Source organism: Eumetopias jubatus, unplaced genomic scaffold (assembly GCF_037043125.1).
Source record: "Eumetopias jubatus isolate StellerSeaLion01/CBP00866 unplaced genomic scaffold, mEumJub1_p1.0 scaffold_4, whole genome shotgun sequence".
Lineage (NCBI taxonomy): Eukaryota > Metazoa > Chordata > Mammalia > Carnivora > Otariidae > Eumetopias > Eumetopias jubatus.
In genome coordinates, this window is record NW_028274810.1 from 140,869,772 (window position 1) to 140,896,025 (window position 26,254).

The 26,254-nt window shown below is 45.8% G+C and overlaps 1 protein-coding gene and 1 long non-coding RNA gene across 3 annotated transcripts; one reads left to right on the top strand and one right to left on the bottom strand.

Annotated features, from left to right (window-relative positions):
• Positions 1–1,469: 1,469 nt before the first annotated feature.
• On the top strand, positions 1,470–10,458 carry LOC114216324 (uncharacterized). 2 transcript variants are annotated; one of them, XR_015768092.1, is made up of 4 exons: positions 1,470–1,708; positions 6,401–6,684; positions 7,659–7,833; positions 9,664–10,458. It is a non-coding gene; the product is annotated as an uncharacterized LOC114216324 (long non-coding RNA). The 2 variants fall into 2 exon arrangements; XR_003610755.2 differs by having other exon boundaries at positions 7,659–10,458.
• Positions 10,459–10,949: 491 nt separating this feature from the next.
• DCSTAMP (dendrocyte expressed seven transmembrane protein) lies at positions 10,950–25,705 on the bottom strand. Its single transcript, XM_028112881.2, has 3 exons — positions 25,668–25,705; positions 16,088–17,129; positions 10,950–11,291 (listed from the first exon to the last, which is right to left on the bottom strand). The coding sequence occupies exons 2-3, from the start codon at positions 17,114–17,116 to the stop codon at positions 10,950–10,952; spliced, it is 1,371 nt and encodes a 456-aa protein (XP_027968682.2). The 5' UTR covers positions 17,117–17,129; positions 25,668–25,705.
• Between the last annotated feature and the right edge of the window lie 549 nt (positions 25,706–26,254).

Below are 26,254 nucleotides of genomic sequence, written 5' to 3' on the forward strand. Positions count from 1 at the left end.
CAGAATCCAGGACTCCTTTCCTAGTCCAAATGAGAGAGAAGAACTGGAGAAAGTGGGAGGATTTAGACCTATGGATGTAGATTTTGTAGATCCCCCACTTTATAGCTGGCAACACATGAAGGAGAATATATGGAATAGAGCTTACAGACTGCAAACTCAGGGTTCCACCTTTACTCTATTTTTTAAAAATTAATATTTAAATTCATTTCTAACATTTACAGATTAGGTATGTTCCTATAAAAAACTCTGGGTTTCTGGGCGCTCTGGGAAAAGTCAGTTGGTCTGTGAGAAACTGAGGAAGAGTTCCTTCCTTTCGGGTGGGCCAGGCCCAGGCTGGTTTACCCTGCCCGCCCGGCTGGCTTCACAGCTGATGTCCCCGGCCTGGCCCCCGTGGGCCCTGCAGTTTATCCCCGGGGAGGGGGGAAGAACGGCAGAGGTCCTGAGCCCGAGGCTGACCCTCAGAATTGGAAATGGCAGAAGGTGAAGGGAAGCCAGCAAAGGAACCTGCAGACAAGTAGGGACCAGGGAGCCGGCGCGCCTGGGTGGCTCAGTCGTTAAGCGTCTGCCTCCAGCTCAGGTCATGATCCCAGGGTCCTGGGATCGAGCCCCGCACCGGGCTCCCTGCTCGGCGGGAAGCCTGCTTCTCCCTCTCCCACTCCCCCTGCTTGTGTTCCCTCTCTCGCTGTCTCTCTGTCAGATAAATAAATAAAATCTTAAAAAAAAAAAAGAAGGACCAAGGAGCCTATATCACAGAAGCAAATGTCTTGTCCAAAAATCCCGGGGACAGTTTTCATCTATTTTTAGGTAAAGTGACAGGATGTGGAAACCAAAAAAAGTGGACAGTTCTCTGATCCTGCACAACGGTGATGACTTATGCAAAACATCCTCTTTCCTATTTTTAACTAGATCACAGAAGCTGCGTCAGAGGGCGTGTTGCTGACTAATCCTGTTGCGGTGCCTTTCTCTGAATTGCATAAATGCCATCTACATAGGCTAAAGAACATTTGAGAAGGGGAAAAAAAAACCTGTAAAGACTACTGCACACAGGGCATTCTTCTAAATAGGGTTCTGAGTTGAGAGCGGGGAGTTCTGGGCCTAGACGTTGTCTAGGACTTCACGGTTGGATGATGCAGACATTCAAAGGAAATTATTCATTTATTTAAGCTGAGTTAATGATCCTGTGATTGGTTTGTACTCCATAGTGACAACTGTTTTTCAGTAGGTAACATGGAGAATGATGTTTCAGCAAAATTATTTTCTAGTTGGGTAAATACCCCTGCCCCAGGAATCGGCATTTTGTTGGAGGACCGGACTCAGGAATGAGAGCCAAGAGCTGTCAGTGGTTTATAGGCAAGAATGACATCATGTCAATGACAAGGCTTTGGTGTCGGCAGAGACCCGGGTGACCGTGGAAGGCAGCTCCTTCCCATTTTACTGAGATGGAGCTGCTGCAGGTGCTGTGGGCCCTCCCCACCCCCCACCAGCACTTCTGTGCGCTCCAGCTGACCCCCAGCTGCCGGGCTCCGCATCCCTTTGACTGGGGGCTTTTTTCCATAACCGAGGAAAGCCAGAGAGAGGAATGAAAACCACCCAAAAGCAGAAGCAACCCCAACCAGCAGGTGGCGGGAGTTGGTGTACAAGTACCCCAGTCCCTCGCCCCTCGGTGGGATAACCCCTAGCATGGGTTCTGTGAGCTGTTTCACACAGAGTAAGTAGGCTGTTGGCTTTGGCAGGCAAATACCTCACTAGACTAATGCTGTAATAATGTTGTTTTGTTTTCAGTGCATGTGTATCTGTGTAATATATATAAAATGTACATAACTGTGTGTATAACGTATCTGTGCATAATCTGCCTATATAACAAATACTGTATATATGATGTGTGTGTGCGTGTATGCTACTTTATATTTATGGAAGGTGACACTGTTTTTCCATTTGTAATGATGTTATAAAGCTTCCTTCTTTTGAATGAACTTATTTAAGTAATAATGCTGAGTTGGTTTAAAGAACGTGTAAGTAAATGATAGAGGATGACCCGGCCAATGTGCGGCAAACTAGTGGAGGTCTGGGCCTGCATGACTAGAGCCACCCCTGTGTCTTCCTGCTCTGGTCTGCACATCGCTCAGGTGCCTCCCAGACTGCCACTGTGGACGAGAGGACAGAGAGTGGCTTCAGGCTTCAGCCTCCCCTTCGAGGAGCAGGGTACCTGTGTCTGCCGGACGGGGAGTTGGTGATCTAGAAAGTGAACTAGGGGAAAGGGTCTACCGCTTCAAAGAAAAGAGTTCACAAGTTTGAGAAAGCGAAATGGAGTCCAACACTCAAGTGATCAAGAAACTGAGGCCAGGAGAGTTTAAAGGACGTTTCCCAGTTCCCACACAGGGTTTGTGACTCAGCCGGGACATGGCCCCATTCACAGGACCCGGGTAGGGCCTGGAAGGCAGGAGAAAGCAGGGAGGGGGCTGGGGAGGGGAGATCCAGGAGAGCACAGCGCTGAAGGGGAATGCAGGCGACTCTTTCAGGAGGCCGGGCAAAAAGAGCTTTTTAATAAAGGAAGGGCTCAGGCAGAGGGAGAATGAGAAATATGGTGGGGGCTAGGATCAGATGGGAGGGAGCTTGAATGCCCGGTGGGGGGAGTATGAACTCACAGTACGTGTGGATCTGGATCTCTAAGCTGGGAAAGGACACAGGAAAGTCTCGCTTTGGGAGGCAGCATAGTCGAGAGTAGCTATGTTCAAATCCTGCTTCCAGAACCAAGTTACTTAGCCTCTCTGTGCCTCAGTTTCTTCAACTGTACAACAGCAATAGCATCAGGACTTCCTTATGAGATTTTGGTGAGGATTAATGGGAATAACACACCAAAAACAGTGTCTGGTACCTACTAAGGGTTCAGTCAATCATAGCTATTATGATGTTTTCTATGAAGGACTGAATTGTGTCAAGAGAAGGAAGCACCCTGGCTAAATCTAGTTAGCAGTAGAGACAGAATTAGAAGTCAGTTCTGACTTCTAATTCAACACTCTTTTTCTTTGATGGCACCCTGGCTAAATCTAGTTAGCAGTAGAGACAGAATTAGAAGTCAGTTCTGACTTCTAATTCAACACTCTTTTTCTTTGATGGCATCCTGTTTTAAAATGATGTCTTATTTATTTTCTTGTATTAGCATTTGCATTTGCAAGACACAGCACCCTTATTTAGTGCAAACATACCTCCACATGGTTTCCTTTTGGAAAAATAGTTTTGATCGATTTCTTTCACTCCCTAATTAATATATCACAGTGAGAGTGAGTGCACTGCTCGCTTTGAAAAAACAAGGCTTTCAATTTTCTGGTCTTCAGCCACTGACATCTTAGTCTGACTTGAAACCGTGTGAAATTACGTATGACATTTAAATTTAATAACTGTTCTGATTGTTTCTTTTTGTCTGTGGAGAAAACACCATTTATTTTGACCAAATGCTATCTTTTCCCTTTTTCATCAAGTGAATCATACTTATGACCTGAGAGCTTCTGTTGCTCTTTATGATTCACTGATCAACAATGAAAGAACAAACAAATGCTGAAATTCGGGTGACAGTGTATTGGTGATTCTCTCTAGGAGACTGTGGTCTCTCAAAGAATCAAGAGACAAGGGATGGTGGCTTCGTCAGAGATTCTGTAGCCCAGCTCCTTCATCTTTACAGATGAGAAAATTCAGCTCAGAAAGGTGAAGTGAATTTTGCGAAGTCATCTAGCTAGTGGATGGTAAAAGGGATTTTGACCCCATTTGGGTTTTCTGACTTTGAGTCCCCATTGCATCATGTCCGGCATCAACCTATGCATTTCTAAAAAAGTCTTCCTGCATTATCAGGCAGACAGATCCAGCTTGACTCTTGGTTTTGCAAATAAAGCTTTATTGAAACACAGTCATACCCATGCATTCACGTTTTGTCCACGCGTTGCCTTCTCACTACCCCAGCAGAGATGAGAGGGTTTGCAACAGAGACTCCGTGGCTGCAAAGCCTGACCTATTTACTGTCTGTCCCTTCACAAAAAAAGGTCGCCGATCCCTAGTGTGTACCAAGCCTGGTTGAGACTCTTTTTTGTTGTTGTTCGTTTGTTTGTTTTACTCTTTTTGTATCAGACTTTATTGTCAAAAGTTGAAAAAAGTGAGATTGAGCAGGGAGCAAATGGAAAGGAGCAAGACGATAAACATTTATTTATCTATTTTTGCGAGACTTTATATGGTCATTTCATTTAATTCTCAAAAGATGCTATTGATTCCTATTTTAAGCCCCATTTCAGAAATAAGAACACTGAGGCTCAGAGAGGTAAGAGCTAAGTCGCTTAAGTTGACGCCACTAATGCTTAGCAGAAGTAGGATTTGAATCCAGCCTTCCCCATTCTAAAAATCCGTTCTCTCTAGTGTATCATGTGACTGTCATAGTTGAGGTTACTTTCATTTTTCAAAACACTGTGATATACCATCCCCTAAGTTGGGATAGTTTAATTAAAAAATAGTATGGGTACCAAACTATGTTTGATAGTTAACTACTAGTTATTGATGAAGCTTTAGAATATAGGTGAGGTTCAGTGGGGTGGAGTCCAGAGCCGACGACTAGGAAAGAACTCTTGAGATGTCTTTGGTGCAAAAATGGTGGTTTATTAAAGCCCCGGGGACAGGACCTGTGGGCAGAAAGAGCTCCCGCCCCGGGGTTGTGAGGGGTGGCTGATTATATACCATGGGTTTGGGGGAGGTGAGGAAAAAGGGAGGTTTCCAAAGAACTTTCATATGCTCAAGAAGACTCACAGGACACTGGAGGCCTTGCCATTGTCAGGTTAAGGTTGATTACCCCTCTAGTAAGGCATTAACATTAAGGTAGTTGGGAACTTCCTGGAGAAACATTACACTCTGCCCACCTCAAGTATCTGTTGTTGGGCTGCAGGTTATAAGGGCATTTAATTGTATCTACATTCCCTTCTGGAAGCTAGGCCATTGATAGAAATGCTTTGTCCTCATAAATTGCTTAAGACTTTTGTAAACTGAAGGAGACTCCTGTCCTGCAAGACTGTGATCTCTATCAGTTAACTATTTGTTTTTCCTTTAGGACAGCCAGGAGTGCCTGAGGAATGTCACAAAGATCCCATGGTGGGGGGGGGGGGCTTGTAGGGTGTCAGCTTCTGCTTTGTTCTCAGCTTGCCTTCTGTTCCCTCATCATTATGATTATTTAATTTTATGATACCATCATCAGTTCTGTTTTTGTTTGGATGGCGAGTTGGGCTGCAGAAGGTGAAAACAATGTACTTTTTTTTTGACAATTTGCATTTTGCATTATTGAAAAATCTTGGTGGATTAATAGCTCCTTCAGCAAAGGGTAGAACGGAAGTTCTATGTGTATGTCCACCGAGCTAATCACATCGTAGATGTGTTTTTATTTAATCAGCAACCCATCCTTTCCAAAGCTTGCTCCAGTCCTCTAAAGCTGTGGTTCCCAAATTTCCCTAATCATCTGAACCCCTGCTCCATCTCATGAAGTCCCACAGAATACAGACTTCCGGGACCCTCCCCCGTCTCCCCAGTCAGTGGATCTGAATTTAGGTTTGGGAATCTGTAAGTTTACTTTTTTTCTTTAGCCTCTGGAGGCAACTCTGATGATCAGCCAGCTTTGGGAACTCTGCTCTGGGTCCTGAGGGGATGGACGTCTGTATCTTTGTCACAGTCCTTCCTGGTCCTCCTGTGTGTCCTCTAAGCCCGCCCTCTTCCTGAGCCCCATGCTGTGGGCAGTGGGTACATTGTTCCTCATCTTTGCTGAATGAGGCTTGGGGCGAGGGCACCTTACACACCACACTGTGTTTCCACAGTATCCAGGAAAGTAGTGCAAACACTTTGTGCCCTCATTGCAGTGATTTGGCTGGTTATACTTTGATTTCTATCATTGTCTTTTTCACTTTCCATTTGCATTTGCATGAAATTCCTCAAATGACAAATACAACTCTGATTTCTTCTGTTTTCTGATTATAATAGTAAGGTTCATAGACACCCAGAATTTAGCTGATAAAAGGCTCGTATCCCCTGTACCCTGTTATTCATCTTTCCTTTCCTGCTTTTAAAAATGTCACTGCAACCATCAGAGATTAAAACCAAAGAAGACTTTAACCCTGAAAGTTTGTTGGTCTCAGCCACCTATTAATTTAAATCTTTCCTCCCCGCTGTTGTGGGGGGGAAAACAGGCTTTTAAATATATATGAATATAGAACCAATGTTCAGCCCATATTCATTTTTTTTTAACCAGTTCCTCTTTCTTCCATAGTATAAGTTAACTAAAATAATTGACCTTAATGGTCTTTTCACTATGACTGACTTTGGGTGAGAAAGCTAGTTCTTACTTTCAGAGGGATGAGATACATTTATTTATCTCTCTTAGGCGAATTAAGACAAAAATACATGGCGTGTGAAGACTTCAGGATATCCCATATTATAACTGGGATTGATGAAGTCCTCATCAAGAAAGCAACAGAGAGCGAATCGAAAGAGGAAAGACGATGTTGAACATGCCAAGTAGAACAATAAACGAGATCTATTACTGCGAAGGTGTTCAGAATTAGTGTATCTCACCGTCAGAGAGACACAACCAACAACAGACGCGAAGCCAATGAGGACGTCAGAATGACACTTGAAAGACCGGAACGAGTGTGGCACCAAGCTGGGGTTCGTGAGATGAGAAATAGTGACTTAGACTGCAATAATGCAATATCTTTTATAAGCCATTAAAATTAGAGGTGAAAAAGGAAGTGCCGTTAAATTACTTTGAGTGGTATCTTTCCACCTCCACGAGATCAACAGGGCACATTTCACAATAGATGTCTCAAGAAATTTAACCAACTGTTCGTTTTTAAATCTAAAGTGGATAAGCTGTAATTAAATAAGCATTTTATATCCCAGTTAGACTGGCCTTAATGAGCAAGTCTAAATCTTGTTTTCAGGATCAAATTGCATTTTGTGCCACCCCCTCTTTGTCAGCCTGTCCTTCCAATAGGGACAAGCACTTCAAAGTCAGGGCAAACATGCCTAACAGGGACAGCAGGACACTCTCCAGGAGCTTTGTGAACTGTTCAAAGTCACAGTGCACTGGAAACAACAGAGATTATGCTACTTCAGAAAGTAATTTTAGTTTCAAGGGAATTAAAACCAATGGACTAATCTCTCTAATGCCCTTCTCATAAAGAACAGGGGTAAACTAGACAATCGTAGTAGGCCAGGGCAGAGAACCTGGCCCCTGCGCCCTACAGGCAACCCCTGCCCTGTGCCCTTGACACTTTCCAAAACCTAGCGTAAATTGTTATTTATTGTCTAAGCATGTGTCTGTCTTCCTGACTAGACTGAAAGCATCCCAAAGGCAGGGACCAAGGTGAACTGTCTGGGCATCACCAGTACCTTCTACATGGCCTGTCCCAAAAGTTTATTCTAGTCATTGGTGATGCTGTTAGGTAGATTAGTAAGTTAGTTAATTAACAGAATTTAGAAGCACAAAAGCATCCAATTCCTTCTAAAAATTTGGCAGTTCATTCTTTGCCTTTGTTAATATGGAACAGATCCCTTCTCTGTAGGAGGAATAAGTGCAAAATGAATACAAACATTCATACTTTGGATCCATGTATTAATATATACATTTGTTTATTTAGAAAACACAACAAGGTATGAAATCATGAGAATGATTTGATTTAAATAAACCAAAACTGCAAATGCATCTTCATCTTCTCAAATCCTTTTTTGGTGGAAAGTCATGCCAACTCCATCAGCATTTGCCTGAGTATGGACTGCAGAACTGGCCCTACGTGATGCTAATCGTTATTGCAGGTAAAATTATTCCAGGGTTTAATAATTTGGGGCAAAATAAGTCTTAAAGAGATTTCTTTATTATAGGGTTTCTCAAGTTTTTGAATTGTGCCAACATGCTTTATGAATCTTCAAAGTTAGAAGGCAGATGGTATGGATTTACTAACTTATGTAAAGTTTTTTTTTTCTTTTTTTTATGGGACAGCTGAGAGACTGGTGTGGTCTGAGGAACACACTTTGGGAAATGCTGAATCAGACAGGCTTTTAATGGAGGCTACTTCTGTTAGAGAAATTTCACAGTTGAACCTGAATTGAAAGACAATTCTGTAAAACTTTCTGGACTGGTGGTTCTCAGTCCTGGCTGCCCATTAAAATCACCTGGGAGCTTTAGACAAGCCATCGCCAAGGCCCTACCCCCAGCCCGCTGAGTGAGGGTTTCCCATCTATCAAACGGAAATAATACCTACCTCACAGAATTGTTGTGAAACCTAAAGGAGATCATGTATGTAAAATGCCCACTCTGGGGCCTGAAACAAAGCTCAGTCTTTGGAACAATGTTTCTTTCTGGGGATAGTGTAGATCCAATGAAAAATGGAGATGATATTATGTAAATAGAAAATCACTCTTTGGCCACACCCTGGTTCTGCATCGACAGATGCTAATAATGGATGATGAGAAACAGGATGTTTGCATCGCCTGAATATTTCCCCACAATACACCCAGTAATTACAAAGGGAAAAACAGTAACTTTACCGTGGAAAACTCTGGCAGTCCCCATCCTAACTAAATGATGAAAGGTAACCTAACCAGTAATGAGACACGTCCACACCACATGCCCGCTGGTACAAGGGGACACCGAGATGACCACATCATGGCTTCTGTAGTATTCTTGCCAAAAATACATTATCCGGAGGAATTACACAAGGAAACATCAGGCAAACCCCAGTCAAAGACATTTTATAAGATTACTGGCCAGCACTTTTCTAAAGTGTCAAGGTCATAAAAGAAAAGGAAAGACTGAAGAACTGTCCCTGATGGGAGGAGACTAAGAAACTAAATGTGATGTGGGAGCCTGGACTGACTCAGGGACCAGAAAGGGGGTATTAGTGGGACAACTGACAAAAATTCAATAAGCTCTGTAAATGATGCATTTTTTCAAGGTTGTTTCCCTGGTTTCGATAATTGTGCGATGGTTCTTGGGAATGATGGATGAAGGGTAAATGGAACTCTGTACTATTTTGCAATTTTTTTGTAAGTCTGAAAAGTTTTCAAAATGAAAAGTTAAAATATTAGAAAAATTTAATGATTATTTCTTTCTTATTCAGGGTCCTTTGAGATAATGGAATCAATATTTGAGGAGGTTTTTCTCCCTTTTGGGTATTTGGAGTTTAGGGGAAATAGGGCCCCTATACAATGTAGTCTACACTGAGCGTTGTAGATAGCAGCCCAAGATGGTCCTTTTAACAAGCATTTCCTGTGGTTTGGATACATGTGGTCTAAATACCTGATAGAGGATTTGATAGAAGACATAAAGCCAAAAGTGCTCCAGGAAAGAGGAGGGTCAAAGCCGAGGTGGCGGTGGCGGTGAAGTGAAATTAGGAGCTGCTAGATAAGGGTTTCAGAGAAAGTCTTTGGTGTTTGAGTAAGGACAGGGGGAGGGCAGAGAGTGCTGGGGGTAGGGAATAGCTATGAATGATATTTCAAAGGGCAGAGAAGGGACGGAAGAGTTTAAAGATATTTTCCTGGCATTAAATGTATGTTCTCCTTGGCATTTGCCTATAAGCCTTTAGTAGTGATTTTGATTTTTTCTAATTTTTGTTCTGTCTTTTTTTGTTTTGTTTTTTCCTTGAGTATTATTCTATGCTGAGACTCATCCTCCAGGGGTCTGGTTTATACTTTTCTGCTACATTGTGACACAGTCCGGATCATGTACCTTGTTTGGAAGACAGATGACAATGGCATTTACCTGGTAGCCCTTTGGCCTTAGGAAGAAAAGTGGCTTGGCCTGCGAACACCCCGCAGCAGGTGCACAGAACACAGCTCTCTGCTGTGGGGCAGGCACGGGGAACTGCGTCCACAGAAATCCAGAAGAACGGCCGCAGCAGTGTGGCCGAGGAGCTCCTCGGGGTTTCTCATGGATTGCCTTCAACTGCAATGCCCGTTCATTTCTTCCGGATCATTTTCAGGACTGGAAGCCAGAAGTGAATCTGAAGAGGCAAAAAAGACAGATGAATGAGCATTAGAGCCATTTCAAGTGCCTCTGACATAAACTTTTCATCGTGCGACGGCTGGCATCAGGAAAAATGCAAAAGAACACTTCAGAATGGTAGAGACTGATCCTTGTGGGTTATCTCAGTCTTTCATTGTTTATGAGCTATTTTCCAACTCTGTAAGTTGTTGGGAGCTGAAAGCAGCAATGCAAATGATTTTTGTCCATGGATGTGAAAATGACTTTCACCCTGTGGAGTGCAATTAATCCTCCCACCCACCTTGGGGAAGAAGCCAGTTTTGCATCTAGTAAGCTCATTCATTTTGGTGTTCCTGATGGCTTACATATGCGTGTGCTTTGAATTGTTGTTTGAATCCCTTGGAATTTCTTACTGTTCCCTCGTTAATTAGTTAAATGAAGTCTTTGACGAGCATTCATTTTATGTGTAGGAAGTCATTAGGTTACCATATATATGTATAAATATGCATATGTGTCATATATATAAAATCATACACACACACACACACACACACACACACACACACACGACATATATTTTAATGCCGGAGAATGAACAAATTCTTTAGAGTTTACCAAGCTGTTGTAGATAGTTCCGTCTGTTATTTATGTGTCCTTGGCATGATAAATAACTAATTGGGCCCTGTCCATTAATAATCACTGCAGAGGGTCTTCCCATCAGTCTCTCTACCTTATGGCTGAATGTGCCCACTTAAAATCAGTGTTTTAAAAAACAGCTTGTAGAATCATCTGGACCAGCATCCAACATCAAGAAGCTAAGAGCCTTAGCCACGCACATCTGTTCCATTTTCTCCTCCCAGTGTCCCATCTGTTCCTGGGGATGTGAGCCCTAACATGAAGCTGGAGAGTGCTTTGAAAGTCCACTTGCCCTTCAAACTCAAAATCTCCTTCATGACAGGTCATGCCCCCATCTTGGCCTTGCCTTTGTGAAGTAGAGACGCTGTTTACTGCTTCCTCCTTCCACTGCCTGCTTTGATCTTTTCTTCAGTAGCTTCCCATGCAGGTATCGGACGCGCTCTGCCTGCACGCTGGGGTAGAAGGATGCCGACACCAGGATTTTGAGTTGCGTCAGGATGGAGGACAGCAAGCCCAGCACCACTAGGACCACAAGAATGATGCTGAGAGGAATCCAGGTCTTAGACAGAAGGAGCTTTGGTTCAGGGATGCAGGTGGGTTCGAACAGAGATATGTGAAAGGAAGAATCATGGATGATGTCTTGAGTTCCTTGCTCCTAGAATGAAAGAATAAAATCCTTAAGATTCATGCCATGGTTGTCCTCAGTCCTGGTCTTTCTCAATCCTGCCCTGCAATGCAAAGCATTTATCTTACAACGTGCAGGAGCTCCGGCTGGAGCAGCTAAGGCAGCACCTCCTGTGTGATAGGATCAGAGTAAAGAGGAGGACCGAGTCTTACTGGAAGCTATTGCAGTGTTTTTCCAAAGTGGGTTTGTGGAAATAGAGATTTCCTTGAAAGAGGGTATGAGATAAGTTTGTCTACTCTGTCCTTTCTTTGCAGAGTCGGGATGCCCATGAGACTGCTGAAGTCTCGAGAAGACAAAGAAATCCAGTTAACGTCAGCTAGTGGCTCTCCTGACAAATGTGACCACATCACCCAGTTTTACGGAACACCTGCTTCTACCCTATAGGACATGTGGGACTGATGAAAGATGGTTTTAGCTCAACTGGAGGAGAAGATTTTTGGAACATAGACCCAGTCAGATCCTCCCCATCTTGACAAATACAGCAGACCACAATGTCACAAAGATGTGGAAGCATTATATTATGTTCTAAAGCAACCTTCTAGACATTGGGGGTGGGGAATTACTCTTAGTGTAAGAATACTAAAAATAGTATTTGCTGAAGGTGGCTTTAAATCCTATTTGTAGAGGTCTCAAACAGGACATTTTCTCAATTTTCCTGGATGCTCAGGTGGAATGTGTTCCTTTCTGCTTGAAGACAAGAGTACAGATCAGTTGCCCTCAGCTGACTGACACAGAGGGCAAAGGATGACATTGAACTTCCCAGCCAACCCACCAGCAAGAGAAGTGTGTGCTGATTCAGCGCTTTGTTTCCCCTGACCTGAGAAAGTCATTTCATCTCTCGGTGGATTTGTTTTCTGATTTGGTAAAACAGGAATTAATGGACCAGATCCCGCCCATGAATAAACTACTCCCCATGTAAATTAAGCACCTTGGGGATGGAGCATTAACCTTACAGACGGGAGTCCTTAGTAAGTTATTATTATCACCACTGTACCCCAGAGCCCTGGGGCCAGGAAGAGGGAAATGACTTCTCCAAAAGAACACAACCACACCTAGAGAACAGAGTGCACCTTGATCTACCCCAGTACCTGTGAAGACTCTGGACACTTCAAATCTGGGACCTCTCTACAATGGTCAAGTCACATCTGGAATTTCCCCGGCCCCATGCCTAAGCAAGGAAAAGCATTTGCACTGCCTCTCCTTTTCTCTTATTAAAAAGTTCGCCTACAATTAAAGAGAGAGATTTCAGTCCCCAGAGCAAAAGCATGCACTCTTTTTAATACTGTTGAAAAAACAAGCACATTGATTGAGTCAGTGATGAGAAATCCTGCAATAAGAAAGCAGCGGGTATCCGGTCTGGGAAGAAGTTACTGAGTCTAGGAATCTGGGGATTTTGCAACTGGGAGTCAGGGCTTCATAAAGATTGAGTCAACCTTTACCAGGTTGGCGGAGGGTAATGGATTCTCTCAAAACGCTGAGCAATATACTAAATGGTACCCTGATGTTTTAAAATGTGTTTGCCTCTCTTAAGTAAACAATTTGCCAAGACAGCATTGAGGAATGGACCGAGGACCTGCTCTGGTATCAGACAGTCCTGAAAAGTTAATGCAGACCAGTGCTGTGCACAAGTAGGGGCTGGAAAAGTAACAACGCCGGCTATTTTCCCGTACGATGTCCACCCATCCAGCTAGCTCACTTTGGGTCATTTCCCTTCTTCTTTACTTAAAACACTTCTTTAAAATCATATGAGGGTGGGAGAGAAATACTGGCAAAACCTTGAGGTGATGGTTCTCTCCCTGCTGAGCCTCTCCTTTGCAAACCTGTGACAACGGAGGGACCAGGAGCCTCCCAGGGCATCCTGGGATAAGGGCAGGCACGGCGGGTCCCCGGAGGCAGCTGCTGACGACTGCAGCCTCCCAGGCGCGGCAGGAGAGAGTTTGAGAGGAGCCCCCATGGCAGTCTCCAGTCTCATACCCACATCTGCCCCAGCGCCCACCGCCCTGCTGTCGTTGTACGAATGGTGGCCTCCCCCACCAGGATGTGAGCCTCCACGGCAGCCCGCACAGCTTAGACATCCTTGCATCCCCCATCCCCCCTGACGCCCCAAAATGTATTTGTCAGGACATTGTCATTGGAAAGCTTCTGGGCTTTTTTTTTGGAAGGCAGAACTTGCTTTTCTCTCCTTCTGTCTAAAATGGTGAGAATTCACAAAGCAGGCATGGATATTGTCTGTGGGAGAAACGAATGAGAGAGAAGGAAAAAGAGAAGGGAGGGGAGGAAGAACCAAACAAGGAAAAAAGACAAAGGAGAATGCGCTGGGGGAGGGGAGGGGGGGCCCCTTTACCTGCCAGCCCCGGGATCAAGCATGTGTGAAAGTCTAGTTTGGCTTTCACTTGAAACACCGCTGCTGCCGTTATGACCCTGCTCCAGATATCTAGAGCACCAGGGATCTTGTAATTCACTGAATTCTTCCGAGGCAGCAGAGTGCTCCTGCTGGGGGTCATCAACTCTGAGAAGCAGCCCAGAATTAGAAGCCCAGCTACCTGCAGAGCCAGAAGAAGCAGGGAGGGAGAGTGTCAACACTACAGGAGGACCCCAGGCCGGGAGATAAAGAGAGCCATGGAAAGTGGAACTTCAAAGGAAGGCTTGCAGACACCCTTTCTGCCATTTCCTTCTAAGAGTTCCCCTACCGTAGCCTGACAAAAGCAAGGGAAAATCAGACATGTGCAGACAGCTGTTGGTGTTTTCACCAGCCCAGGCTAGCGCACTCCACCCCAGCATGCACAACACTCACACACCCACTCACACACCATGCAAACACACAGGCCTGCGCGCACACACATCCCACCTAGTTCAGCTTCACAACCTCTGGGTTTAAAAGAAATCAAGACAATATCTGACAATATCCACATCCTCTGAAATGCCCGCATAATCACAAACTTTCCCCAGAGAAAAATGGAAAAGCAAAAAATGGGATGCACAAAAACCATGGTCTTCTTGGCTGGGGACACAGCTGCTAAGAAGAGTAAGAACAAAGGAGAGAGGGGCGCCTGGGTGGCTCAGTCATTAAGCGTCTGCCTTCGGCTCAGGTCATGATCCCAGGGTCCTGGGATCGAACCCCACATCAGTCTCCCTGCTCGGCAGAGAGCCTGCTTCTCCCTCTCTCACTCCTCCTGCTTGTGTTCCCTCTCTCGCTGTGTCTCTCTCTGTCAAATAAATAAATAAAATCTTTAAAAAAAAAAAAAGAACAAAGGAGAGAAAGGCAGATTCCCCGAGACTCAGGGGGCACCAGCTTAGAGAAACACACCGTCTTGACTACTTAAGATTGTCATAGATCTACCAATGGCCTTCGGCTCCATTCTTCTGGGTGGTGTTTAGACCAGTGGTTCTCAATCTTGGCCGCACATCAGAATTATTTGGAGAGTTTTTTAAAAATCCCCTACCCCAGCCTCACCCCAATCCATTTGAATTCAATTTCTGGGGTGTTCTTTTGCTTGCTCAGGTCCACAGTGATGACACTGTGCAGTCACAGTAGATAACCACTGGTTTAGAAGGTCCTAGATTGTTGGTGCCTGAGCCAAAGTGTTTCCAAGTATGATCTATGGACCACCTACTTTGAAGTCACATGGAGTGCTTATTAAAGGTACTCTCCTTTTGAAAATAGATTCTCTGTAAACTGAAGCCTGAGACTCTGTATCCATCCCAGGAAATAACTGAAACACATTTAAGGTTGAGAACCACTAACCTAAAAAAACAAGGTAGCTGTTTTCATTGCTTTAGTGGGTATTACCACATGCCAGCACCAGCCGTAACATTTGGTTATTTAGGAGCCCCTTTTTTTTTGGTGACCGTCGTCTTAAATGCTATGTGGATACATTGGGAGGCCTCCTGTGTTGTGTAAGGGCTGAAGATTCAAAGAAAAGAAGTTCTCATTCACAAAAGATGCTCAAAGTCTACTGGCAGAGGTCCAACAGAGAGAGGAAAAAGGAGCCTAGGTTCATGCCAGGTACTCTTGCTTGAGAACCAACTTCATGTTCCGTATGAGAGACACCGATTCCCACATTTAAGTGATGGCTGACTATAGAAAGCTAAAAATGCCCACCCACCATGGTATATGATCCTAATGCCCAGAATCTATAAATGTTACTTTATTTGGAAAAAAGGGACTTGGCAGAAGTGACCCTGATTATCGTGGTGAGCCCTAACACAATCACATTCATCCTTTAAGAGAGAAGCAGAGAGAGATTTTACATACATGGAGGAGGAGACGATGCAAAGGCAGAAATGAAGGTGGAGGGTTGCAGCTGCAAGCCACGGAAAGCTGACAAACCACCAGAAGCTAAGAAGTGGATTCTTAAGAAGAAAGAAGCCAGAGTGGATTCTCCCCTAGAGTCCGAAGTGAATGTGGTGCTGCCAACACTTGATTTCAGCCCACTGATAATAATTTTGGACTTTTTACCCCCAGAACTATAAGGGAATACATTTTTGTTGTTTTGAACCACCCAGTTTGTGTTCATTTGTTACAGCAACCCCGAGAAACTAACACAGTGACCAAGGATGTTCAGGTTGAAATCAGACTCTTAACAGTAGGACTTCTATTCAACTTAACTGACAATTATTGGGCACCAATAATGCCAACATGCCAGACACTGTGCCATCACAGGGATCCAAGGGTGAATAAGACACTGCCGTGGTCTGGGAGGTTCATGGCCCTTCTTAAGACACCCCAGCGAACAGCCAGGACACGCCGCTAGACATGTGCCTACCTCTCTGTGCAGTTTCAAGTGAACCTCAAGCCCTGGCAAACTTTGGAAATGTTCGCTCACTGAGAAAATGAGCCGATACAGCAGGTAATCGATGGCTGCAAACAGCACCCAGATGTAGAGGTGGGTAAGTATGGGGAGGAAAAACAGCCCCAGGTTTCTCCTCTCTTTCGGAGACAACCGGAAAGATGGGATGACTACATAGTCCTTCCTTTCCTTCTTATTCAGCGGGAGGACGCAGGGCCTCTGTAGATGCCTCTCCATTTCGTCGAACCGAACAAATTGTTTGGTAATGAAGATGTTCTCAAACTTCCAACTGCAGGGGTCCAAAAATCGTTTCATGAAGAGCCCGGTGCCAAGCAGCACCAGCAGAAGCCCCACTAGGGCAAGTACCTGCCGACCCAGCGAAGACAGTACCTCTGTCGCTGTCACCATCTGGTACAAGACACCCAGGGCGTGGTCTTTGGTGTCATTTAGCTGTGCCTCCAGGGCTTCAGTGGGACTGAAAAGCGAGACCGCCAGAGTCTGGTTCCAAGAAATAAGGTCATCAAATAGATTTAAGTGAGTGGCAAGGCCATAAATCCACTGAATTGCTTCAATATATCTTTTCAAAAGTGGAAAATGTATGGAAAAGCTCTTTGCCCTTAGGTTGCAAGTCATACCGTCCAGGAGACCTTTGAAGTTGTGAAAAATATTTTCCACGTGTCCAAAGATTACTATACCTGTGCCGGCTGCAATCAAGGTGCTCCTGCCTTCCCGCAGGCCGCAAGAGAGGAAGAAGAGAAGAATGAAACATCGTGCATGCTTGGAGCCGCCGAGCAGCACACCGGTGATCACCCAGAAGGTGGTGAAGACTATGAATGAGGACAGAAACCAGGAAAAGGCCAGAGAGAGGAGGCCCACTGAAATGAAAGCCACAAAACAGCAAACTCCCCAATGTTGGATAAAGGCCATCCAGCCAGGGCTTCTGGGAGACACATATGTCCCCCAAAGACCTAGGAAGATAGCAGTGCCCGAGGTCCAGACACTCATGCTCCCTGCGTCCCTGGAAATAAAAAAGAAACCAGGGTCAGATGTTGCTTTTGAATGTCCCCTGTCACTTTGTAAAGGGCATGGTGGTAGACTGGTGGCCAACAATAGTCATAATTCTTTACCTATCTTTATCTCCGCACCCCTTCCAATGTGACTTCACAGCTTCTCCCATTGAGAGGTTAGAGAAAGAGAAGAATCCATCAAGAGGCGAGTCTATTTCTCCAACCCTTGACTTCAGAGTGGCTTTGTGATGTCTATGACCAGTAGAATGTGGCAGGAATGTCAGGGTGCCAATCCTGAGTCTGTGATTCACCCCTGCTTCTCTCTAGGCACCCTCCTGCTAATTTTTTAACACGTCCCGGTGTATTAGTCTCCCATTGCTGCTGTAGCAAACAGCCACAAGCCTAGTGGCTGATAGAAACACCTATTTATTCTCTTATAGTTCTGGAGATCAGAAGTCTAAAATGGGTCCTGAGAGTTGTGTTCCTCCTGGAGGCTCTAGGGGAGAATCCATTTCCTCACTTTTTGCAGTTTCTGGAGGCTCATGGACTCTTCTTCCTCCATCTCCAAAGCCAGCAATGTTGCACCTTTTTTCCTCTTGGACCTCTGCTTCTATCCTTGTATCTTCTATGACTCTGATCTTCCTGCCTCCCTTTATAAGGACACCTGCGATTATATTGGGCCCACCCTGATAATCCAGGATAATCTCCCCATCTCAAGGTTCTTAACTAATCCCATATGTAGACTCTCTACACTATGCAGAATAACATACAAACAGGTTTTGGGCATTAGGACATGGGCATCTTGGGGCTGGGGGGACATTACTCAGCCTATCACACGAGGTGGGCTGCTGGATGACAAAGACACACGGCCAGTCAGTCCCACCAACCAATAGCCAGCCGATAGCCAGCCAACTGCCAGACAGCTGAAGGAGGCGTCCCAGACCAGCCGGTCACCAGCCAGCCCACCAGCTGATCACAGATACTTTAGTAGTAATAAATGCTTATTTATTTTAAGCCACTGAATTCTGTGCTGCTTTATTAGGCAGTGATTGTTAAATGATAAAAGCAGTAATACTGTATCATGGACCTTAATAATTGCAATAAACCCTCGGCTGATGGATAGGTTGAGATTTCAATGTACTGCATTATGTAAAATCATTTTTGATAGTCATCTGTTTTCTTGTGCTCTAATTTTGCAGACCAGAAAGCATACCAAGGGCATCCAAACTGAAATGTAATGCTGGACTGAAGCCATTGTGTCTCTGCTCTGTGACAATTGCATCCTACCCACACCCCTCCAGCCCACCCCCACCTTCCCAGGGCAGTTCTTCCCTGAGAATCTTGCAAGGAAAATAAGAATATTTTGTCACTGAGTTAATCATCATTTCTTTTTTCCCAGATGTGGCATAATTACAACAAAGGTGCTATGGGGCTGCTACCACCCTGTCAGTCATGCATATTTAGGTCTGTGATGCACTCAGAGTCTTGGGTTCATTTGGAGCCACATAAAATCAATTTGAGATGTTTCTCTCCTGATTAGCAGGAAAACAGCTAATGAGCACTATACCATATGCGTGGGATTTTAATGAAGACATTGATCAGTTTTTAAACACGATCAAATACATCCCTCCTCACATCAGATATGCTGGGGCTGGATTTCTGGATTAGCTGGACATGGTTTGAGCCAGTGGATTACACCCAGGGTGTGAGAGAGGTCCAGGCATTGGCTAGTAGGCATGCACTGAGTGACTCAAGGTGAAGAAATGATTCTTTTTGTGTTCGGGCTGAATGAGGTGAATGAATGAAGGGCAGAAATGAGATGGGGACGTGGGCAGGTGAGGAACAAACCTGCGGTTGTTTCTCCTGCAATAATGCAGAGGGTTTGCAACTCCTGTCACGTGAAGGGAGATGGCTCAGAACAGAAAAGAGATCTGGAGAGAAAGTAACTGTTGAAGGAGGGTCATTACCATGTGGGACCGGCCTTATCAGAAATTCAGAATCCCACATTAGAGGATGTTCTCACTCTATCTGGAGGGAAATTGGAATCGCCACTAGAATGGGGACCCGCAAAAGGACAAAGTTCTTTTTTCCTGCACACTCGCCTCCTTTTAGGCTCTGAGGTTGGTTTAGAGGCTGGCAGTACTCCCATGCACTGACCCCATTCCTACTCCATTCTGATCCCCGGAAACCTCTGAAGGGCTCTTGTGCTCCCAAACCTTCCCCAGCACTGCCAACCTGGGTCAGAGCTGCCTCCTGGCCCGGACAGGAGGACAGCATCAGTCAGTGGGGCAGGTGGGCCACGGGCAGGCTACTCTGCATCCGAGTGGGTCAGAAGAGCTGCCTCCCCACCCAGGCATGGCCCCCTTCGCTCTCTTCATCACAGCTTTGGATTTGACCCAAACCATTATTTGACTAAGTGATCCACTAAAAGAGATTCACTGCCTATTCTGCTCACTTTCCATAAAGCATCTCCCTCCAACCTAAATGCCCTTTACGTTTCACACAGAAACTGAGGCTCAGAGGGCTCACTGAAATCTGTCAGCAATCCCCCAGACAGTCTGTGGTGCAGTGGAATCCAGACCTGGTCTCCCTGCCTCATGGGCCGGCTCTCCGCACCCCCCTGCACCGTGGCCGGATTCCCTGACTCCTGGGTATGTGACAGGACACTCAGCTCAGTGTGTCTCTGCTGGAAACACGTTACACTTTCTGCCAGTGACCGCTTAAGAGCTGACCTGTAGATCACAAACCCATTTCTATCTGCTCATTTTTCCCCCTGCATCAAGATAGTTGGCCCTGGAAAGCTGTGTCTCAAATCAGCAGATTTTTCTTTAAAGTAGATCAGAAATCCCAGCCAGTTTTCCCCCCCTAATATCCTTTATGGAAGCACCATTTTGCTTGCTTCCTAAAAAATTAATAATGTGTATTTTGGATTCATATTTCCCTTCTTTTGCCTTCATTCTTGAACGGTGTGTTCTTAATACAGATATTTCTCTGAAAGTAAGAAACAGATTTATGGACACATTAAAACTGTAACATTGGGCAATAAAAACTAGTATCAATTAAATAAGATATAGGACTGCAATTTTTTCCCATAAGAGGCACATGTTTTCTTAATGAGCAGCAGATCTAATATTATCCTCCTTGTTTTTGTACTCAAAACAGCACGTCACCAAAAGACACCAAAACTTTCTGCAACGAGAGGACTGAATGCATTCTCTCCTATTTTATTTATTTATTTTCTTTTTTTTCCCTCAGAGGTAGAATTTAGTGAATCATCAGTTGCATATAATACCCAGTGCTCATTCCATCACGTGCCCTCCTTAATGCCCATCACCCAATTATCCCTTCCCCTGACCCACCTCCCCACCAGCAACCCTCAGTGTGTTTCCTAAAGGTAAGAGTCTCTTGTGGTTTGTCTCCCTCTCTGATTTCCTCTTAGTTTATGTTTCCCTCCCTACGCCTATGTTCATTTTCCCTACTTGAATATAAGATCTGCCTGAGCTCCTTCCTGGTGAGGTTTGAAGAGGGGAGCTGTCGCAAGCCCCCTAAGACGACCCAGCCAGAAAGTGCCGCCCATTTCTTTTTCTCTTTTTTTTTTCTACCACAAAAAATTGAGAACTTCCCTTCTCTGAAGGTCTTCAGGCAAGGACTGAATGCCCCAAGTTGATGGGAGGCATAACAACAGGAGCCGGATTCACCGCCTTCCCAGCACTGACTTTCCGGGTCTCCTTCAGATGGCTGCTGATTTCCTTCCTCTTTTCCTGCAGAGGTGCGAGTGTCCTGCTGAACTTTCTCGGCAGATGGCCCCAACTCTTTCCTTTGAGGCAAATCAGGATTTGGACAAGCCGGTTGCTTTTTCTTTCCCAATGACTTTGTCAAGCAGATACCCAGATTCCTGAATTTTATTTTTAGAGCTAACACGAATCTTACAGATCAGAGCTTCTTAAACGTGAGTCTGTCATCACTAAGGAACCTTGTTAAAATGCAGATTTTGCTTCTAAAGGTCTAGAGTGGCCCCTGAGACTCTGCCTTTCTGACAAGTTCCCGGGTGGCTGATGCCGCTCATCTGAGGACCCAACACTGGGTAGCAAGCTTGTGGGTTCAGCCCTGTCTGATAGCACTTCCTGTGATGATGGAAATATTCTCTATTCATGCTGTCTGACCCAGTCGGCACCAGCCATATGTGATGATTGAGCACTTGAAATAGAACCAATGGGACCGAAGAGTTGAATTTTTAACGTTATTTAATTTTAATTAATTCCAATTTAAATAGTCACATGTGGCGGGTGTCGTTGTGTTGAGCAGCCCAGCTCTAGAGGACTGACACCTAGCCAGCTGGTTTCCACGGATGAGGAAACAAAAATCCAAAGAGGCTAAGGGACTCACGGAGCCCGTCCTGGCGTTGGAGACAGCTGGGGGTGAGACCCCAATTCCCACCACTTTACCTGTCACATTAGCATCTCATCTCTGACTTCTCATGAACCCTGTTTTAAAATCCTTACCAGGGGGCGCCTGGGTGGCTCAGTTGTTAAGTGTCTGCCTTTGGCTCAGGTCATGATCCCAGGGTCCTGGGATCGAGCCCCGCATCGGGCTCCCTGCTCCGCGGGGAGCCTGCTTCTCCCTCTCCCACTCCCCCTGCTTGTGTTCCCTCTCTCGCTGTGTCTCTCTCTGTCAAATAAATAAATAAAATCTTGAAAAAAAAATAAAATCCTTACCAGTGTTCCTGGATAATAGAGGTAAAATTTCCCACATGCCAAATTTGCCTTCAGGCAAATACATAACTAGAAAAGTGGACAAACTATAGTCGGCACCTCCGAGACTTAGCCAACTAATAATACTAGGTAATAGTAATAGCTATCAATTTGTTAACCAAGTGCTTGGCCACTGTGTTAGCATCTGATGTACATTATTTCTAATCTTCACAGCTCTAGATATTACAGATATTCTTATATCTCTATATTTTAGATGAGGGAACTGAAGCTCAGAGAGGTCAAATAACGTGCCCAAGGTCACACAGCTAGTAAGTGGAAACGCCAGGATTCTAACCCCCATTCCAGTGGCCCTGAGGGTTCAAGATGGGCAGCTTTCTAGGCTTTCTTAAAATGATCTTCAAAGAGCAGCTTCTAAATTTGTTTGGAATATATGCCCAGAACCCCAGTCATGCACGCATCCTGGAACGTGGCTTTAACAATGCTGGCATACGCTCTCCTTGCGCTGCCATCTGCATCCGGCGTCCCCCACCGCGGCTGCCAGCTCAGCCCCACTGAACCCTCCAGAGCTGACTGTGGATCTCCTCTCCCTGGGCTGACCTTTTTGCTCAGCTGTGGCCTGCTCCATGTTCTCCTTAGAGACTGTTCCAGCCAGCCTGAGGCTCAGACTTACTCATGCCTTAAACCAGCCCATTTGGCGTCGGGCTCCCTGGTCCGTGGTCTGGGCCGCAGGGCCCTCATTCTCAACTCAAAAAGCCCTCTCTCCCAGGGTCAGGGAGCCAGGAGGTACATTCACGGCTGGTGCCCACACTCTCCGTTGCGCCGGCAAATCAGGACAGGGTGGGCAGCACCCAGCATTTTATTTTTTTTAAAGATTTTATTTATTTATTTGACAGAGAGAGAGAAAGCAAGAGCAGGAACGCAAGCGGGGGGAGTGGGAGAGGGAGAAGCAGGCCTCCCGCCGAGCAGGGAGCCCGATGCGGGGCTCGATCCCAGGACCCCGGGACCATGACCTGAGCCGAAGGCAGACGCTTAACGACTGAGCCACCCAGGCGCCCAGCACTCAGCATTTTAAATAGCTACAAGGGTCAGACTAGCACTGGAAAGAATAAAGGAAATCAGGAGGTGTGGATACTTCTCAGGGTGAGGGATGTGGAGCAATGGGCTGTGGGTCTTGAGGGGCTGGAGAGCCCAGGCCCCAGTTTAAATTATCTGGACAGGAGCCTCCATCCCAGCAGATTTTCTTCAAGGCTGTATGGAGACCCAGTGTGGCCAAATTTTTTGATTTTTGTTTTCTTTTTCCAAAAGAAGCCAGAAATCTAGATTTTGGGAGGTGACATCTCCTAACTTAAAAAAAAAAAACAAACAAACAACAATAAACTTGGCTCAAATGATTTTTAAATACTCTGACTGGCTGGGTTTTGGCCACCCAACTGTCAGTTTGCAAACCTTGGTCTTTGGGGAATCCTCATTGCTTCCTCCTCTCAGCTCTGCCCCCCTCCTTCCCTTATTTTCCTCTTTCCACTCATCTGAATTGCCTTCGTTGCCTGAATTGTCCCCCTGGGACATTTTAAAATCATGCTGTAGGCCAGTTTCCAGTCTCATGCATAAAGGTTTTCCTCTATGCCCTGGGAATATTTATTTTTGCCCAAAGGTCTCTAACTCTATTCTCTTCGGGGAGCCGCTGAAAGGCAAACCTGATCCCTTTAACCTGCAATTTCTCTTTGTTTTGCCTCCATTATCGATAATGTTTATTATCTGTCTCAACATCCGTGTCTCCCCAGGACAGAGTACCTGCTTCTTGCTTTTTACCCACAGTAATATACCAAGACTAATTACCACTTTGCTGCCTTTATCCCTAAACTACAGTCTGCACCACAGCCTGGGTGGGAGAACCACAGCTGGAGTGCACGGGACAGTATCACGGAGGAGGCCCCATCTCGCTTCTATGGGTTAAAGCAATTGGGGGGGGGGCTGGGTGGGAGGGAGCAAGGCAGGAAATGGGGCTGGTGATGAGGCGCCCCGGTCCAAGCCGAGTGCCATGCAGCCTGTGAGTGTGCGTCGCCAGCCAGAGCCCACACTTAGCTGCTTTCACGCGGGGCTGAGCTGTTGCCATGGGAAACAGCAGTGGCCAGGCTCCTTCATCAACCCTGTGTGCGCCAGCAAACACCGGCTGTGAGGGGCATACCCTGCGGCCTCCACTGTTTTCCCTGGGCGGGGGCGGGGGGGGATTACATGTCAGAGGCAGCAGCAAGGTCCCCCAGCCCCACCCCCAAGAGCCCTGCTCGTCCACTTTGTGGGGGAGTCAGCGGGTCCGATGCTCCTGAGCACTGTCCTTTGAGCACAGATCCCGTCTCAAGGTGTACCGCATCCTCACTTTACATACAAGGCCCAGGCAGCAGCTGGGACACATGCAGCCATGAAATAATAACTCGAGCCTCCCAACAAATGGCCTATCCCAGGAACTTTCTAGATGGGGGCGTACAGGAGACGCACATCCCCAGTGCCAATCCGGGGCTGGCAAACAGAGACCTCAGTGCAAATGCAGGAGAAATCAAGGCGGACTTCCTTGTGGAGGGACCTAGATCAGGATCTCGGGGACAGTCCTATCGCTCCCCTCTTTCCCTACTCGTGGAAGCTTCGCCTTGTCTGGCACCCCAACATTTCCATTAAGGGAGATCAGCTGCTTCTGCCCCTGCTCCCCGATGCAGAAGCCAATGGCTGATGCTCAACAGGCCCAGCGGCAGTCTGTAGACACCCCGGGGAGGAAAAGTAAACGCAGACTGCTGATCCCTCTATTCTTTCTGCTAACCCCCTGCGGGAACCTACCTACCCAATACCTCTCTCAGGATATTTAGGACTTGATGAGACTCATTTGAAAGGAAATTGGGACAAAGGTCAGAGTGGAATAAGAGGAGTAGCCAGCAGGGAGATGGGAGACCTGTGGTCTAACCTGCTTCTACCCAGAATGACTTGTGTGACCTTGGGTAGGTCAATTCACCTCTCAGGACCACAGCTCCCTTGAGCTAGATGAGTTCTAACGTTCCTGCTAGCCCAACGGTCTGAGATGAAAGGCACAGGAGAGCAGCAGATCAGGCCCTGGATGCTGACATTTTCCAGCCTGGTACCTGTAAGTGGGACAGAGGAAGAATGGAGGGTTTGTCAGCCCTTCCTTCCTTCCTTCTTTCCTTCCTTCCTTCCTTCCTTCCTTCCTTCCTTCCTTCCTTCCTTCCTTCCTTCCTTCACAAACTTCTAGTTTGCTTGGGAACACACTGTTCTCTCAGGAGGCCAAAAGAGCTTGAGCAAGCACAGAGGCCTCCTTTTGAGGTGGAATGAATTCCTCATTTGTTTTCATTGTTCTTGCCTTGGGAAAGCCAGCAAATGCCTTCCTCTGTGAAAGCAAACTTCACACAAGAAAGGAAAGATTAATGAAAGCTACCAGGTAAACAGAAGAGCATTTAGGGCTCAGTTCAGTCTGTCATTGTGCAGGGCGTTGTCCATGAGGCCTGGCAGCCTTCCAGGCCGGCCGGGCCAGCCCTGCTCCTCGCCACCACCCGGAGGCTCGGCCAACAGGCATCAATTCTTCAAAAGCTGGGAAATGGGCAAGTTAACCCAAGCTGCTCTGTTCAGAGGACAATCATGCTCCGAGATGAGGGTATTCGGATCTCTCAGGCCAGCATCCACAAAGACTTCTTTCTGGTATTTCTGTACACAGATAAACTGTCTGAGGTAGAGGAGGAGCTTAAAGTATCGTCCTGTCTCAACTGTTTATTCCAATTTACTATTTTTTTCATTAAAAAAAACAATTCCAAGAACAGAATTTTCAAAAAGTTTACTTACAGGTTCCTCTCAGGTTCTTCTGTGAGTGCAAAAGTGCCCTTCCCATGGACTCTGAGTTTTGATATACAACAGGAAAAGAGGAACTAGAAGTGACGAGAGGGTCACATCGCCTTGAATCAGCATCTTTATTTCCCCCACAAAGTGACTAAGTCATAATATTGACAAAGGGGATAATTGATACAAAGAAACTCCATATTTCTTTCCAGTATTTTCCCCAGAATGGATGTTCCAGAATTCAGTTCTAGAAAACAACAAAATAGGGCATTTTCAAACACAGGAGAGTGAGTTTCGAACATTTGGAGGGTTTCTTCCCTCTGTCCTTTTCTCCCTCACTCTTATTCTCCCTAACCCACCCCCAGCAAGGGGACAGTGACAATCTTCACCATCCCCACTGCCATCAACAGTCCCAGGGGCATGAAGGAGCCACCTCTGCACCGATGACCCAAGACAGGTGTCATTGTCTGTGTAACCCATCTCAAACTTACCATCTTGGAAATTTAGCTTCCAAGTCAAGAGGATCAGCTTGTATGGTTGAGGGAGTTAAGGAAACCTCAAAACCCTCCTACAAAATTGTGCTTCACCTTTCA